Source organism: Agelaius phoeniceus, chromosome 3, assembly GCF_051311805.1.
Source record: "Agelaius phoeniceus isolate bAgePho1 chromosome 3, bAgePho1.hap1, whole genome shotgun sequence".
NCBI classification, from domain to species: domain Eukaryota; kingdom Metazoa; phylum Chordata; class Aves; order Passeriformes; family Icteridae; genus Agelaius; species Agelaius phoeniceus.
The window spans coordinates 50,797,853-50,814,007 of NC_135267.1; the positions used below are offsets into that span (position 1 = coordinate 50,797,853).

At 38.4% G+C, this 16,155-nt stretch overlaps 1 protein-coding gene across 1 annotated transcript in view; it reads right to left on the reverse strand.

Annotated features, from left to right (window-relative positions):
* Window positions 1–653: 653 nt before the first annotated feature.
* Window positions 654–16,155, reverse strand: part of MCM9 (minichromosome maintenance 9 homologous recombination repair factor) — a 48,248-nt gene continuing 32,746 nt past the window's right edge. Inside the window, exons 7-12 of the mRNA XM_054630061.2 lie at window positions 14,535–14,709; window positions 12,111–12,313; window positions 10,863–11,066; window positions 9,286–9,368; window positions 4,508–4,653; window positions 654–2,417 (exon numbers count right to left, since the gene is read on the reverse strand). Coding sequence (XP_054486036.2) covers window positions 908–2,417; window positions 4,508–4,653; window positions 9,286–9,368; window positions 10,863–11,066; window positions 12,111–12,313; window positions 14,535–14,709 — 2,321 coding nt within the window. The 3' untranslated portion in view covers window positions 654–907. The remainder of the gene's footprint in view (window positions 2,418–4,507; window positions 4,654–9,285; window positions 9,369–10,862; window positions 11,067–12,110; window positions 12,314–14,534; window positions 14,710–16,155) is intronic.

The window sequence follows — 16,155 nt, forward strand, 5'->3', positions numbered from 1 at the left end:
TAGATTAACTTCCCATCAGACAAATGTATGGCACAAGATGCAGCATGCTACAGAAGACAAACTACAGATCAGATGCAGTAAAACTCTAATAATAATTAAAATATCCAAATAAACATTATCTGACTCAGAACTCAGCTACACTAGGGAAGCTCTTCACTGTGCTGCTAGGTTTGAAGTGTAGTTTATCTGCCAGGGCTTAATGCCTGCATTAAAGTTACCCTGGTTACTGACAACTCCCATTCAATCACCTGAAATTCATTGTCTCTGCAGTGGGGAACTGTGTGTTTATTACAGAGATGAGTTTTGATAAAATGACCTAGAATAGAGACACAGATATCTAAACCAGTGTATTTAAAACCGAAAGTAAAAATCAGAAACCAAAAGCTCTCAATCTGTGTTTTCAACATCAGCTGTGTGACAAATCAAAGATGAAGCAAAGTTGTCATGATATTCATAATACAGAAACATTTACCATAGCATGATGATAGATCACAATATTGGTAATGCTGAGGCATTATGAGACAAATTGCACATACAGATGAACAAAATATAACAACATAGCTTGAGTGCCATAATTTTTCTAAAGTGGCACAGTCACTTGGAAGGACAATTAAGACTGCTCTTCTGCAAGATCACTCACTCTGGACACACAAGTCTTTAGGGTTCATCAGTTCAATCAAAACAGTGAACTGAGATAAACAGTCTTGGGAAGAGTTGAGAAAACTAAAAGCCAAATCAGGCCTGCAGCACACACAGTTCTTGCTTATGTAAAATATATGGCCCTTAAAGAAAGATGTTCATAGGTCCAGGATGGTTCCATTAAATGCTTTGAAAACCATGGATACAAGTGATAGAAGAGTGAAGATTCAGAAGAACTGCATGTTAAATAATTGGGAGGATAGAAATTTTACGTGCTTGGATTTTTCCTAACCTCTTTATCCCAATCAAAATCTAATGTAGCATCATCCAACTCTGCTATGGAGAAGAGAGATGTCTTTGTGACCACGCTGGCTGTTCTAGAATTTCCAAATGCAAAACTCTTCCTTTTGCTAGGATTGCTCACGTGCACCTGCAGTGATGGGCTGTGGTTTTCCTTGCTGGTGTCATTCTTAACAGCAGGTGAGGTTTCTGATTTTGCCTCAGGACGTGATACAAAGGAGAAGGTGGAGAGCTTAGCTAATGTGCTGGAGCGCACCTTCCCTGTGCTTGGACCACCCAGTTTCTCCTCTGCCTCCCTTTTCTTCTCAGGGGGTGGAGGTGGCACAGCATCAAAACTGACATCAGAGCATATTGCTGCACTTTCTCTGGTCTCTGTCCCTAAGGCCCGACTCTGCTGCTCTTCTACCGCTTTATTATCAATTGATCCTTTTTCCAAACTACATTTTCCTAAGCGAGTCAATGTCATCTTGCTTTTCTCAGGTGGGCAGCATTCTTCTGGAAGCTGCTCTCCCTGGACCTGCTCTCCTGGCTTAAAAATAGTCTCACTTGGTAAATGAGAAAATTCTTCATTTGTCTTCTCTGAAGAATGACCAAGCTTTGTCCTTGGTCTGAAAGAAAATTTAGCTAATTTAGCAGCTGGGGGACTTCCACTTTCTTGCTCATGGGAACTCACGACCTTTGTTTCCTTCACTACTTGATCTTTACTTCTTTTTCTTATGGAAACTGCTGTACTTTTTGCTGCTACTGATGTGCTGTTCTCTTCTCCTAGCACAGAATCTGCATCACTTGAGAGATCTGCCAGGCCAGAGGCAGGTAATACAGAAGGAAGGGCCTTTGCCTCAGGGTCCTGTGTACTTGTAAAGAATCCATATGACTTCTCCCTGTGCAGCCTCTTCCAGCTTCTAGACGCATGTTGTCTAATAACTGAATCCTGCACACTAGCACTTGGTGCTGGCTCTGCAATATTATCTTCTGAGGAAGAACAGTTGTGTTCTTCAGTCCTTTTCCTCCTTAACTTGGAAACTTTGTCCTTTTGGTTCAGAGGAACATGCAGATCCACAGCTGCTGGTGACTCTCTTATTCCATTTTGCTTCCTTGGTATTGAAGCAGAGCTTTCTTCAGAACTTGAAGTTTTTGAAGACAAATTATTTGGAGATATCTTGGGCACATGAGACTTCCTCTGAGAATTTTCTTCAGCATCAATGCTGTTCTCTTCCAGGTTGTCAAACCATGCCAGGCTGCTTGTATTTTTGTTATTAGCATGTGCTGGGCTGCACAAGGGTTCTAGATGAATATTCCCTTCACAGCTGCCTTCAAGTAAAGGTGTGTGTGGCCCAGAGTTATCCCCTTCTTGACTTGAAGGTTCTGACTGAGACCTTTGCTTTGACTGCCCAAATGCACCCTCATTTGAGCACCTTGTGGTAGTACTGAAATCTGTTTCTTCAGGCTGCTGCTGGAATGAATTTTCCCTTTGCAATCTATACAATAAAAAAAAAAACCCAAACCAATAGCAAATTAATTTTCTTCCTTTTTCTTTCTTCATTGCATTAGTGATACATAACATGCATGACTGGTGGAAAGCTACAAATAATGTAGGTCACAAAATATATTATTAAGTTTCACACACAGCTCTGAAAGCTGGTGTTGCAAGCTGTGATCTTTCAGCACCTTTGAGAGAAAGTGGCAGAATTTAGTGTCCCCAGCAGAAGGCAGGCAGATGGACAGAGAAAGCAACCTAAACCTAAACTACATTTCCTTGGGAAACCAAACAGAAAAAAATAAAAATGACACAAACAGCTTTGCACTACTTCCAATCATTGCTAGAGTCCCTTACAGGTTTTACACATTCTGTAAGTCTATCTTCTAGAACAGGAACCTAATTCAATCTTATCCTGAGCCAGGTAAAGTCTCACATGAGTTACTAGAATGGAAAACCTGGGTATTACTTGGAACAGTGGTTGTTTTTGGGTTTCTCTCATAATCACTATATACTCAACTTGTCAAAAACGTGAAAGAATAAAAGCATCTCAAATCACTTATAAAACTTATTTATCACTGTCTGTGGCTATCAGTATTATCAGGGCCCTCCAAAACAACAGAGGTGCTTGAGTGAGGGTTCTCTCCAATCTCAGAATAGCTGATGTTCTGTCTATTGTACCTAAACATGTATTTTCCAAGGCAGACAGCAATCTGGTTTTTGCTAAACAGTTTCTCTGCTCTGGGAGAGATATAACACTATGTAGACATGTATAGACATATTTAGAATAATTACTGTAATTGTTTACTAACATGTATATTCTTAAATTTTTAAATGGAATGTGGCAGAAATTATATGACTCATCAGGAAGGGATGAGATATATGACACATGCTTGTTTTCTTGAAATATAGTTTAGGGGGAACACATGGAATAAATCTTGCAATACAGAATGGGTCGTTTTAAAGAGGACATTAATTTAGCATTCCCTAGGCTGCTTGAGAGAAGAAGAAATCAGCTTAATTTGCAGCAGAGGCCATTTGGTGGGATATTGGGAAAACCTTTATGGGCACTGGGTGGAGCATCATGGAAGAGACTATAGAATGGCAACAGAAAATCCTCATCATTAGAAAGCTTCAGAGCAGATAATGAGAGCTCCTGCCAGGAAGGTCAAACACAGCCTTGATCCTCTCTTTGTATTTGATCTCCCATCCCATCCTGCATTTCTATGACCCCTATAAATTATCTCTGTTTTAAAACTAGCTTTTGTCTGTCTGTTGAAGATATCTCACTTTCGTCTGTTTCTGTTGACTCTGTGGTTATTTAACACATCATTACTATAATTTACAAAATAAGTCTCAAAAATATTCAAAGTGAATTCTCCCAGCTGTTTCCATTAATTTTAACAAAATTAATCTTTTATCATCCTTTAACAGAAAGGAAAAACAAGTTTCTTTAAAGCTTAATCTCATTTGAGGAAGAAAATGTGGGGTTTTTGTTTGATTTTTTTTAGTTTTATTTCCTTCCACTTCTAGGGTTTTTCTCTGAGGTTAAAATTTGAAAGATTTCATTAAAATTTTTCTATTAATACCAAAAAATAGGTTTTCCAAAGGTTATTGCAGTGAGCTAAAAAATAGAGATGCAACAGTGAAAAGTACAGAACATAAAAAAGAAAAATCACCCAAAAGAACAGAAGTTTGATTCAGGCTTACATTTTCCATTAACAGAAAGGGAAGGATCCTGACAAGCCCAATACAAAAGGTGGATTAAAAAATCATGAAGCAGATCTGCTGTATTTTACCAAACAAGTAGAAAAAGTTATATAAAATTATTTGCTCAGCTACATAATCTAGTATTTTGACTCTAAGAAGCACTTTTGAAACTTATCTGAGCATAACATTGAGATATGAGTTGGGAAATCATTAAAATATTTGTAAATTCTATAACCCAGATCTTGTGATGATCTGTGATGAATGCACTTTAAAACAATCTCCCTGATTATCTATGTCCTCTAAAGGAATCCCTTGCAGATATTATTGTGAAACAAATTCTGTTTCCCTTCTGAATTAGTTTGTTACTTTGTGTATCACAACCTGTCAAGTCTCTGTAGCTCTTTGTGCAGAAGATCTCTCAGCTCCAGCCGCTCCAGTATGATTTCACACTGTGTTCGGTATTGCTCCATTGGATTTTCTGGAAATGAAGTGTGTAAGGCATTGATGCCTCCAAGAAGTGCACCCCCCTATGGCACCAAGGAGATTAAAAAAAAAAAAATAGGAAATTACCTTTATTATTAAACACCAAATTTAAACAACAGAGACATGTTATCTGAAATTCTCCCTTAGATTTTTTAAAGCTTAAGGTAGCAAATATTTGCTAACTGTATCCACACAAATAATCCTATTAGATCTGATCACATGGTCAAAATTGTCATAAACATAAAGCAATTACATGATCAAGCTTGCAGTTTACTCATACTTGTTTATTTCTATTGACACATGGAATGGGAAGTCCACCTAAAGCTTGAGAACATCATGACTGAAAATGAAAATTAAGATTGAAGATATTTTCCAAATATCTTGTAAAAATTGTGCCTATGTGAGGAATTTTTTTAACTGAAGAAGTTCTAATTAGGTTTTAAAAACTTCTAAAGAAGTTTTAATTAGGTTTTCCTAGTTTCTTAAAGGAAAAGACCTGGATATTAAGACTTGTCAACACAGTGTAAACTATTAGGCAGAAATATTTTGGAATAGCATTTTAAGAGTAACTTACTATTTGTGAATAATTCCAGTGAATTGTAATTGATTCTAATCTGGGACAGTTTTTGCTGTACCTTATAAAAATGAAGTTCATTTTTACTGGGAAAAGAGCATCTGCTCAGTGATTTGTTCCACAAAAAAAAATCTAGAATAGCTCTGTAGTTAATTGCTCTTGGAAAAAAACACCTCACACCACAAACCCTCTATTTTGCCACAGATTAGTTAGCATTTACCACTCCTGTCTAATCTATAAAGCTCAGTACAACTGATGAACAAGATGTGTATCAAGTGCCATGGGCACAATAGCAAAAGTCAATGAAGTCTCTAGATCCAGAAATTGCTACCTATGGCATCACATGGATTACACGTCTTCAATTGTGGTCATTTCTGGTTCTGCCATTTTGCAATGTTAAAATATTATATTAAAAAACTTACACTGAAAACCATCACTCTGTGGCTAATTAAAGCTCTCTAAGACTACAACATGCTAAAATTAAGGCTGTCCATGCAACCTTTAATGCATCCCACTGAGGTTACCACTTGGGGTTTTTTTCAGCCATCACTTCAGAAACATGATAGATTTGTTCCACATAGAAGCACCAGTCTCTTGGCATGGAAAAAGCTCCAGCAGAACCCCTCTGTTGTATTTGCTTCAGGAAGGTTCATAGGGAAAGAGGCAGAGACTCAGTCTCTTGGTTAGAACAATAAAAAGCAGACAAGGAGGACCAGATTCCACCTCTGATGCTATGCTCCAGTTCTTGTGATTCAGAAAGAGCCAGTCAAGAAAGGAAAGAAAATAAATCTTTAAGTGGGATCCTGACATGGCGTGTGCACAGAAGGAAATTGCAGACAACAGGAAACGTGCTCAAACCCTCCAAGTGCTGCTACTCTAAAACTGGGGCCCCAACCATCTCTCAGGTTGGTATGATCTAGTGGACAATTTCTTCTGGACTGTACATAATTCAGCTCCAGATCAGAGGAGTAGCACCATCCCATCACTTCGCAAGGACTGTGTTAAGATAGGTGAATTGGTATTTCTGAAATATTCAAGGCCACTGGAGATGAATTCCAAAGAAAATTACTTTAAGAAATTGAGAATATTACCTTTACAACAAAAGGTAATAAATAAATTATTGAGCAAAACACTGACAAAAGATAGTTGCTTTTAGACTGAGTACTGTCAACATCTGACCTAGGGACCCAGTGGAAAAAAAGAGGACTATGTGGTTGTATATCCTGAGATGTACAGCCATGGGCTACAATAATGTCTTGCCCTCACTGACATTTCAGTCCTTTGCTGGGCCATCACAAGGAGCTTCCTTTAAATACTGTGTGTGCATGTGAAATTCTAAGTGAATTTAAGACAGCTGTGAAGCTTAATTCCTGTGCTGCAGCTCTGAGATGCATATGCTCTCAGGTATGTCTCTGAGATACCTGCCCCTCTGAGATTTTGAGATATCATTTTGAGTAGAGTAGGGAAACCATATGACAAAACCACTGCAAATTGAGGGCAGAGGATCTTAAACAGAGAAAATGTTACAAGGAAAGTTAGTGGAAAGGAAAGGTGTAAAATGCCTAGGAATGGAAAGACAAATTATAAAAAGGAATAAAAGAAGAGGGATTGGAAAGAGAATAAACCAAAGATGGAAACATGGCCAAGAGAAGAAGGGAGATGATGCTAGCAAAAGAAAATGAGGGAAAGAAACAATCAAGCCAGGGGGGTTTGGAATATGCTCACAAAAACGAAGTAGGAAAGAGAAATATAAAGGTGAATTAGAGGGCAAAACAAAAAACTCCAATGAAGTTGGTTGATGATGAAAATGTGACAGTCTTCCTTCTCAAGAGAGCTCACAAGAAATACTCAGTCACAGAAGAACTGTGAACTTCCATTTTATACTGGCAAGAACATGACTTATTTTAGAAGTTGCAAAGACAGTGTCAAAGAGGGAGATTGCTGAGCTAAAAGGTGGCAGCCAGTCCTTCCAGAATGATACTGGCACTTCCTCATTTACAACTTCATTCTAGAGACTGACAATTAATCAGCAAACAAAGGATGTATCTGTACAAAATGTTGTGGGGTTTTGTTTTTTTTTCTAGAGAAGGAATCTGTTTCTGAAAATAAAATTTGCATGCTACTTCTATCTTTTTAAAATAAAATAAACCACTTCCTTCAAAAATAAACTACTTGAGTGATAATTCATATTTATCAGGAGGAAAGTAAAATCTGACCTTAAATAGCAAATCTCAAATTTGCACTTTCCTAGCAAAAATGAACACGTTTGCCTACTTGCTCATAAGAAGCTAAGAGTGGAGCAAAGATGGTAAGCATACCAAGTACTCCCAGGTAGTCTTCTGCAGTCATAATTCAGGGAAATTTCTCACTGACTCTTATTAGACAAAAACTTTTACACAATGTAGTGGGTTGACCCTGGCCAGGTCAACCTGCAGCCCTTGAGGGCAGGCCTGTATGAAAATGAAATGGTGACCCACAGTTAAAACAATTCTTTTACTTTTACTTGTGCTGATCATGTAGAGAGACACACAGGGGATACATTCATTATTATTATTATTATTCTATACATAGGTTTCACTTTTTGATCTGTTACCAAAAAAAAAAAAAATCAGTATTGCAGAGTTCTAATATTCAAAACCATATTAATTTAAAACCACCATCCCATCAATTTACCATCTAGTTAATTACAGGTTTAATTACAGCTAATGAAGACTAATGTGGTATCTTCTGCAGTTTCAACAGCTTCATATTTAACTTTGATGCAGTGCTGTCATTGAAAAGCTCAGTTCTTCAAAACAGTGCAAGATGAAGTGCAGCAGACAGTGAAATAATTTTCCTACTTAATAAGGTCAGGCCCTGTAGTATTTTTGAGATAAATTCCATTTGCAATGTTGTGCAATAGATTATCTGTGGCACAAACTGCAATTAGTCTCTCAACCCTCACTGAAAGGACAAGGGAGATCACAAGTGCCTACCTGCCATATGTGACTTGTGCATCTATCCTGAAGAGCTTTGTCTCAAAAAAAGGAGCATATCTACTTCCACGAAAGTCTTTCAGGCCTATTGAACTAACAGGTGCTCTGTAAAACTGTTTCAATTTTAAAATATTCAAATCAACCTATACAGAACATAGGAAATGCCATTTTGGGTCATGCCAGTCAGCTGAGTAGTGGTAGTAGCAGAACACCATCTCTGACAGAGTCAAACACAAACATTTCAGATGTGCTAAAAACCCCCATACATAAAACTTTGGATAATCTGCTTATGGTAATTTTTTTCCTTCAAAGCCTGAAGATTTATTTATCTTAAAAATATTCTGTCTGAAGTAATAGTGTCTATATTATTTTCCATATTTCTACTAAAAAAACCCCTTTTTCAGATTCACATTTCTTTTACTAATTCTAAGTGTGCTGCTTTTTCAACATCCTAATAACAATATTACAGTAAACTAAAATCTAACCCTTCACATTTTTTCAATGCCTTTTTGCACAGAAACATTACATAAATCCATGTGATAACTGGAATGCAGGAGTTACAGACCAACCAAAGTTTTGGAATTTTAAGGCTTCTAAGAATAAAATTTGTCTTCTAAGTGTTCTGAGTTTTACTAATACTACCAAAATAGTTTAAAATTATTTAATGGCAAAATAAATTGTAAGTCTAGGAAACTGTTTGAACTAGCTCCAAAGAATGATTTGGTTCTCTCATACCTAATTAATGAGTGACCATATAACATTGTGGAAGAAAAACCTGTCAGAGGCTATTAAACACAGTGATATATACACACTTTCTGTCTCAAAATGTCTTTAAAATGTAGATACCAAAAGCCAACAGTATGCCAAAACTTCACTTAGACTGCATAGTCTATAAAAAGGGTAGCAGGCCTTTATCCTAATCCAGGTTTTTCAGTATAATCTCTGTTAAGGATTTTAACAATCAAGATGGACTAAAAAAGACTTGCCAAGGTCTCTGATTGCCTACTTTGCATGAATCCATAAAATCCTTTCCAAAGAGAAGAAGGGAGCTGGCACATGTCTACATGTAAAACTGAATCCCTTAAATGTGGTATTGCAGCAATGGCAATGTCTTCAGGAAACCTTACCTGCATAGAAGATTCCATCACTGACACTACAGTTACAGCATCTTCCAAAGTCACAGTATCCCTAAACATCAACCGGGCATGAGCTATCAAAAATAAATGGGAGCAAGTGTTACCAAAGTCAAAAAACAATTTTTTGGTTTTTTTACTAGAAGGAACAAGATATTCAAATTTCTTCAGCCCTCAAACAATCATGCATGGGCATAACTTAAAAATAAATACAATGATTTTGATTTCAATGTCAATTTCAACAAAAACTGGAAGGATTAGTTTTTCAATGGGGTGTAATTTTCAAATTGCAGTTACAGTGACAGAATAAAGACGCTTAAAATTCTGCAGTTAAAAAATGTAAAGTGCTGGATATCACAACAGGCGTGATATGAAACATCCTTATCTACACAGACACATGTGATCACCACAGAATAAAAAATAAGGTCTAATTTTCATCACAGGTCATAAAAAATTTATTCCTCTTCCTGGTCTGTGTCAGAGATTTGGTATTATCTAAAATGCTTTTCTCTACAATAGCTTTATTTTTTTCTTCCTTCTCTTTCTTCATTCAGCAAAATAAAAATGATTTTTGTAAATAGATATAATGCAAATAATTTACCACATGAAGCCTTTTTCCTAATTGGCCATAGAAGCACACTCAGTTCTTATTCAGCAATAGAAAGACAGGTTAGTTAATACCATCTAAATAATACTTTGAAAGAACAAAATCCTACTAAAAGCCCCAATCTCATGAACTGATAAGAAGGGAAGAAACACTGAATGGGCAAATTATATGTGAATCTTGAAAAGTTAGGGATGTCTTTCATTTAAATGGAGAATGGCTTTCCCTCAAAATAGAGAACAAAATGCAGACATCTAAAGTAGGAGGCGCTACACTGCATTTATGCTTGCTATACAAAATACAGTACATTTTTTTAAATTCATCCTGAAAATATTGAGATGCCATTTTATAAAATAAAACCATTTTATAAAATAAAATAAGCAGAGACTTACTGCTTCCTTTGAGTTCTTTCTTGTAAATGAAATCATTTCCAACTCTGAAGTCAGAGTTGGAAATTTTTGAATTATATGACAAAATATGGGCTTGACTACTAATACTTCAGGAAACAAAAAATATGTTATATTTTTTGTGATATTAATTTTAGGATTGTTAATACTTTAAAAATATGCTTATCTTGTTATAATAATTTCAGAGTAGGACAAATATTTGACTCAAATGGAGCCAAGTAAATCCTGAGATTGCCTCTCATAAAGACACAAAATTTCTGAGATTTTTCTCTTAAATGTGACTTTTTCTAGAGGTTTTAATATTTATTATATACATGAGAATGTCAGAATTAAAACTGGCTTTGGTAGTCTAAATGTACCACCCTTTCTCACACAAAATCTCCAACCCCGAGGCTCTTTAGATGAGAAGGATAAAACAAAATCATACAAGAATCACTTAAACCACCTATCCCTACCTCCATGGAAAAGCTGCTACTCTGCTTACTGGCTATAATTATACTGTTCTATTCCTTTCATAAAGGTTAATTGTTAGCCTAAAAATAGAAATGCCAAGGCCTTACCTTCTGCAAGGCGTATCAGGCTCTCCAGCAGGCGGATGGTGGTGCGGGCAGCGTTCCTGCAGTCACTCTGACGCTGCATCTGATAGTAGCGAACAAGGATCAGGTTGCTCTCATCAGACAATTTTGGCTGTATGCATTTTATAAGGCAGAAGTAGGTCTTCATCCTTTCCATGCTCCACAGCTTCTCTGATTTGCTTGGGCAGCCTGCATTACAACACCCTTGTCAGTAATTCTGTAACAACAGACATCAAGCTTCTTCCTGAGAACTCCTGCTAAACAGACAGCTGACTATGAAAGGCACATTACTGTACTTTTGGGGCACACTGGCTGTCTGTACGCCAGTCCTCAAGGACTTGGTCAAATTCCAGTGCAGAATTTTACACACCATCCAATCCCTCCCATATCATAATCCACAGTAAAGCCTCCAGTAATTTCTAGAGAACTGCTGTCAGCCTCACTGGCCACCAGATGGTACAGGCAGTGCCAAGTGCTCAGGAACTCCTTAAAATGAAAGATGCTACATGAGTGTATGCACATCCTCTGGCTGTTTTACCTACTCTTTTGGAGCCAAGAGCTACCTGGCATATTCTGAACATTTTTCCAAATATTTTGGAAAGGAAAGGAAATTAGCTGAAAAAGCTCCCTCTAACCACTTCTTCTGTAAAGGGGATTGAAGCCATGTTCCATGATGTGGATGGGGAAGGGGCTGGTCAGAATCAAATCACACTGCGTTCCCTCATTCCAGAGCACAAACTCCACATGGGGAATGCTATTGCTCATTCTTTGAGCCCTGCAGCACATGCATCTCTGAGCTATTCTGCCTGAATCAAGTTTCTGATTAATAGAAAGTACAATTGCAAGGCATGTAGGATCTGCAGCTCAAACACCGTAACGGTCTGAGATGGAAACAATCCACTTACTGAGCAGCCTGGGCTGAAATCTCTTATAAATGATCCCAGAGTAAAAGTAGAGGGTTCTCAGCTCACCCCTCTTAATTAATTAGTGATCTACTTGAAGAACAACCATACAGCAGAAAACCACCATGACAAAAATATAAACACTGATTAATTTGAAAGATTCAAGAACAGCAAACTAAAAAATGGAGAAAAATAATAATAATAAAAAAAAAACAAAACAAAAAAACTCCAAACAAACAAGCAACAAAACCAGAAACCAACCAAAAAAAAAAAAAAACCCACCCCACAAAAACCCCAACCCAACCTTCTGATTTAAGAAGACTACTCTTACCTTTATTTTGCAAGATGAAGGATGAAATTATGTGGTCCCATTCCTCATTCTTTGTATCTAACAATACTAAAACCAGGTCAAATCTGCTCAGCAGGGGACTGCCAAGAGCTATGTTGACAGAGACAGACTCATTGGGGTCATAATGGCCTTTAGGGTTTGTTGCTGCCAGGATAGTTGTCCTCGTGCTAAGCTTGCACACCAAGCTGGAGAAAGGTATGGTGAACATTATGGTTGAATTAAATTGGATAGGGAAAAGGATTCCAAAGCTTTTAAAAACTTTTGTGGTTTTAGCCTATAAAGAGCCCATCTTATCTTGAAAGACCATAAGAGCTAAACAATGTACACAATTATTGTATTAATATTTATTATATGTACAGCATTTTTCAGTCAGAGAACAGCAACTAGACAGACAGTGATCTGGATACCAAAAGGCACCAACCAACATTGCCACAAATAAGTCTCTGTGTACAGCTAGATCCTTAAATAGTGAAAACCAACACTACTTTTCAGAAATAAATATTGCATTGCAGGATTGTACAATATACTAACACTTTTGAATGCTGGAAAGCAACACTTGTGCTTAATTCATATTTTAAGAGAGCAAAATAACATGTGACATGAATGTATGTTTTGTTCCTGTGTATAAACAAGAATATGAATCCAAGTTAGCAGTGATGGCAGCCATACCAACTGAAACAGCCATTTTCCACTCTTAACCATTATGTCCTAGCATGTGCTTGTAGATGTGGGGAGAGATTATTTTTACTCTAGTAGTCCAAATGCACTCCTTTTGGGTAAGGCAGCAGCAGAAGCATTCTAACTTTGGTTTGTCACTGAGCTATTTCTAGTCAGCTCCTGAGTAACTGCTGCCTCACGTCCAAAGTTCTTCTGTAACTGGGAGGAAGGACCACAGATCTTCCACTAGCTTATACCCAGCAGGAAAAAACCTTATTCTCCCATGCACCAAAATAAGTTCTAAATTAACAAGGTGCTTAACCTATGTGTGCTAAGTTACTATTAAAAAATTCCTCATTATATGTAGTCCTTAAAAGTGAGCAACTGGGCATCTATGTGCAAGTCAGCAAACTGTGTTTGGGTCTATCAAATCCAAACAACTGCAACAAGGAACTCAGCTGAAATATGTCCCCGTCTCACTAAGGATACAGGACCATATTGATCCCAAGCATTTGTGCCCAGCTAGCAAAGGCTGGTAACTACCCAGGTGAGAGCAACATGACCCTGAGATTAGCTCAGTTGGTAAGAGCATGGTGCTAAAAACACCAAAGTTGTGGGTTTAATCCCCACACAGGCCATTCACTCAAGAATTGGATTTGATTATCCTTGTGGGTTCCTTTCAACTCAGAATATTCTCTGATTATTTGTCTGCTGTCTGATGAAGAGGATGGAGATGCTCACAATAAGGGAAGGATATGATCACTTAGAGGAGCCAAGATGTGACTGGAGCAAGAGCTGAGTGGAAGGTGACAAGAAGGAACGTGGAAAAGGTGATGCCTTTTAAGTAGCAGAGATTTCAGAAATACCAGCCAGGAAATAATTTGGGCCTGAATAAGAGCTGCATATGACTGACAAATTGAAATATGAGCTTAAAGATCCAAGTGGTGGGCAGGGGTAGTGGGGGAGATAAAAAATTTGAACACGCACCACTTTGAAAAAAGAAAGGGAGGAACTTAAAGTAACCAGGAGTTTATAGTTATGCCACACCCAAAATACAAAATTCAGCAGCCTGGAAATCTCCTGATGTGCTTTGGTTACCAAGCAATATTACCGGATTTTACAGGACAGGAGGACATAGCCTCAAGCTGTGCCAGGAGAGGTTCAGGTTGGACATGAGGAAGAATTTCTTCACTGAAAAAGTGGCTGCCCAGTGAAGTGGTGGAGTCATCATCCCTGAAGGTGTTCAAGAATTGACTGGACATGGCACTTAGTGCCATGGTCTAGTTGACAAGGTGGTGATCAGTCATAGGCTGGAGTTGATGATCTTTGAGGTCTTTTCCAAACTTAATGACTCTGTGATTTTGTGATTTTGGAAAAACAAAGCCCCACTTTCTGAGTTGCAACAAAAAAAGTCACAAAGCTTCTCATTTCACATAGGATTATTCAACCACTTGCAGCAAAGGGCAAGAAAAAGGATGCAAAGTCTTTGTAGAAAACTGCCCCGGCCTGTAGCAGTAGATTGGAAACCCAGCAGTGAAGAGGGTATGTATTTATTCTGATTGCTTGCAGCCTCTGGTCTAGTGCACTGTCCTATGAAATACTGAGTTGTCTAGTTCAGGAATATTGTTGACAACAAAACTATTGCATACAATGAAGAAAACAGATATGTTTAATCAGCATCCCTCCAACATGTAAGAACAAGAGAAAAATCTCATGTTGTTTTCTCACGTGTGCTAACATGCCACTTACCCTGCCTTTGCAACACTGATGGTTTGTTGCTCCATTGCCTCGTGGATACTGGTTCTGTCATGTTCCTTGATACTATTGAACTCGTCAATGCAACAGAGGCCTCCATCTGCAAGCACCAGTGCTCCAGCTTCCAAATTCCACTCCCCAAATTCCTTCACAGCAGTCACTGTCAAACCTGAAGAATCAAATACTTCAGCCAGTCTCTTCCTTAAAATACAGGAGTAAACTTGAGTGAAAGAAAGGGACCCAGCACAGTGGCTTGAGCCATGGACAGAGGGCAAACCAGCAGGAAAGCTCCATCATGTACTTCTACCATGTAATTTAACTCACTTTACAGCTACCAGAAAGAAATCCCACCAGTGCTGAGGTGGGTTAGCCTGGAGCTGTGGAGCAGATTCTGCTAAGCTTCCCATGCTTGGATTGTGACTTGTTTTAGAACTTTGTTAAATGAACAAAAGGGATTAGCATACAAAGACTAGATCTGGCAGATCATACTGAAAACTGGGGCAAAGATTGCAAAATTATGCAACAGACCCATTCAGGTCCTCCTCCACATCAGCTACTAAAATGGACAGAAATTTTGGAGCTGCGAAACAAGCTTGGAAAAAAAAAAATTCAGTTGTCATTTAGCTCATGGCCCCAGAAAGTGGAGTCAAATTCTTTCTTTAAACTAAGGAAATTAAATTTCTTTATGAGTTTTTTGTTTCCTCTAAGCATTAAGAAAAAATGATAACCCAAAGATGACCAAGGATGAAATGGGGGAAGAAATAAAAAAAAAAAAATTAAGAAATAAAAAGACACTGGGTGGATAGCCAGTCAAAACCCCTGCACAACTGTGGAAACAGCCACTCATTAGCAAGTATGTGCAGCTCCCTCCAATCCTTCTATTCCCTATTTCCTCACTTCTTCTCTATCTTTAGCCCTTCTTTTCCATTCCAGTGTTCAGCTCAAAATATCCTAATAGTTGACAAGCTGCAACCAGCCTAAAATCTCCTGGAATTCTATGGCAAAACCTGCACAAGAATCACAGAATCACCATTTGGTTCAGGGCAACAAAGATCTTGTCATCACTGTGCAGCCCACCACACTACCTATTTGTTTGCAAATGACTAGCAAAAAGTTACTGGAATTAAATGCTTCCTGACAACACAATATATACTTCAAATTCTAATAAGGAATTGCTCCACCATGTCCAATCTTTCTTGGTTTTCCTGGACTGTGTGCCGAACACTGTGGGCAATCAATCACCCTGCAGAGTTACAGAAACACAGAGTACCAGGCAGTACGAGGTACTGTGCATTTCCTTCGGAATATTCTGTGGTGGAGGTACGCAACTTGCCCCCCTGGAGCCATGAGCACTTTCTGCTCTCCCCCCGAGCCGTGAGGGACATCAGTGGCTCTGCAGTGTCTGTGTCTCTGTCACTGTCTCTGCAGTGTCACTCTGCTCCGCGCTGTCCCCAGTGCATGGCAGCCATGAGATGGCCTCTGCTGCAGGCTCCTGCCGCCACACAAGATGGCCTCCCCTGCTGCACTGCACACAGGGCCCTCGCACTGGCAATGCTGCTGTGCAGGCAGATGTCCTGTCTTGTAGCGCTTCAGGGCACACTTCTACAAATAGAGG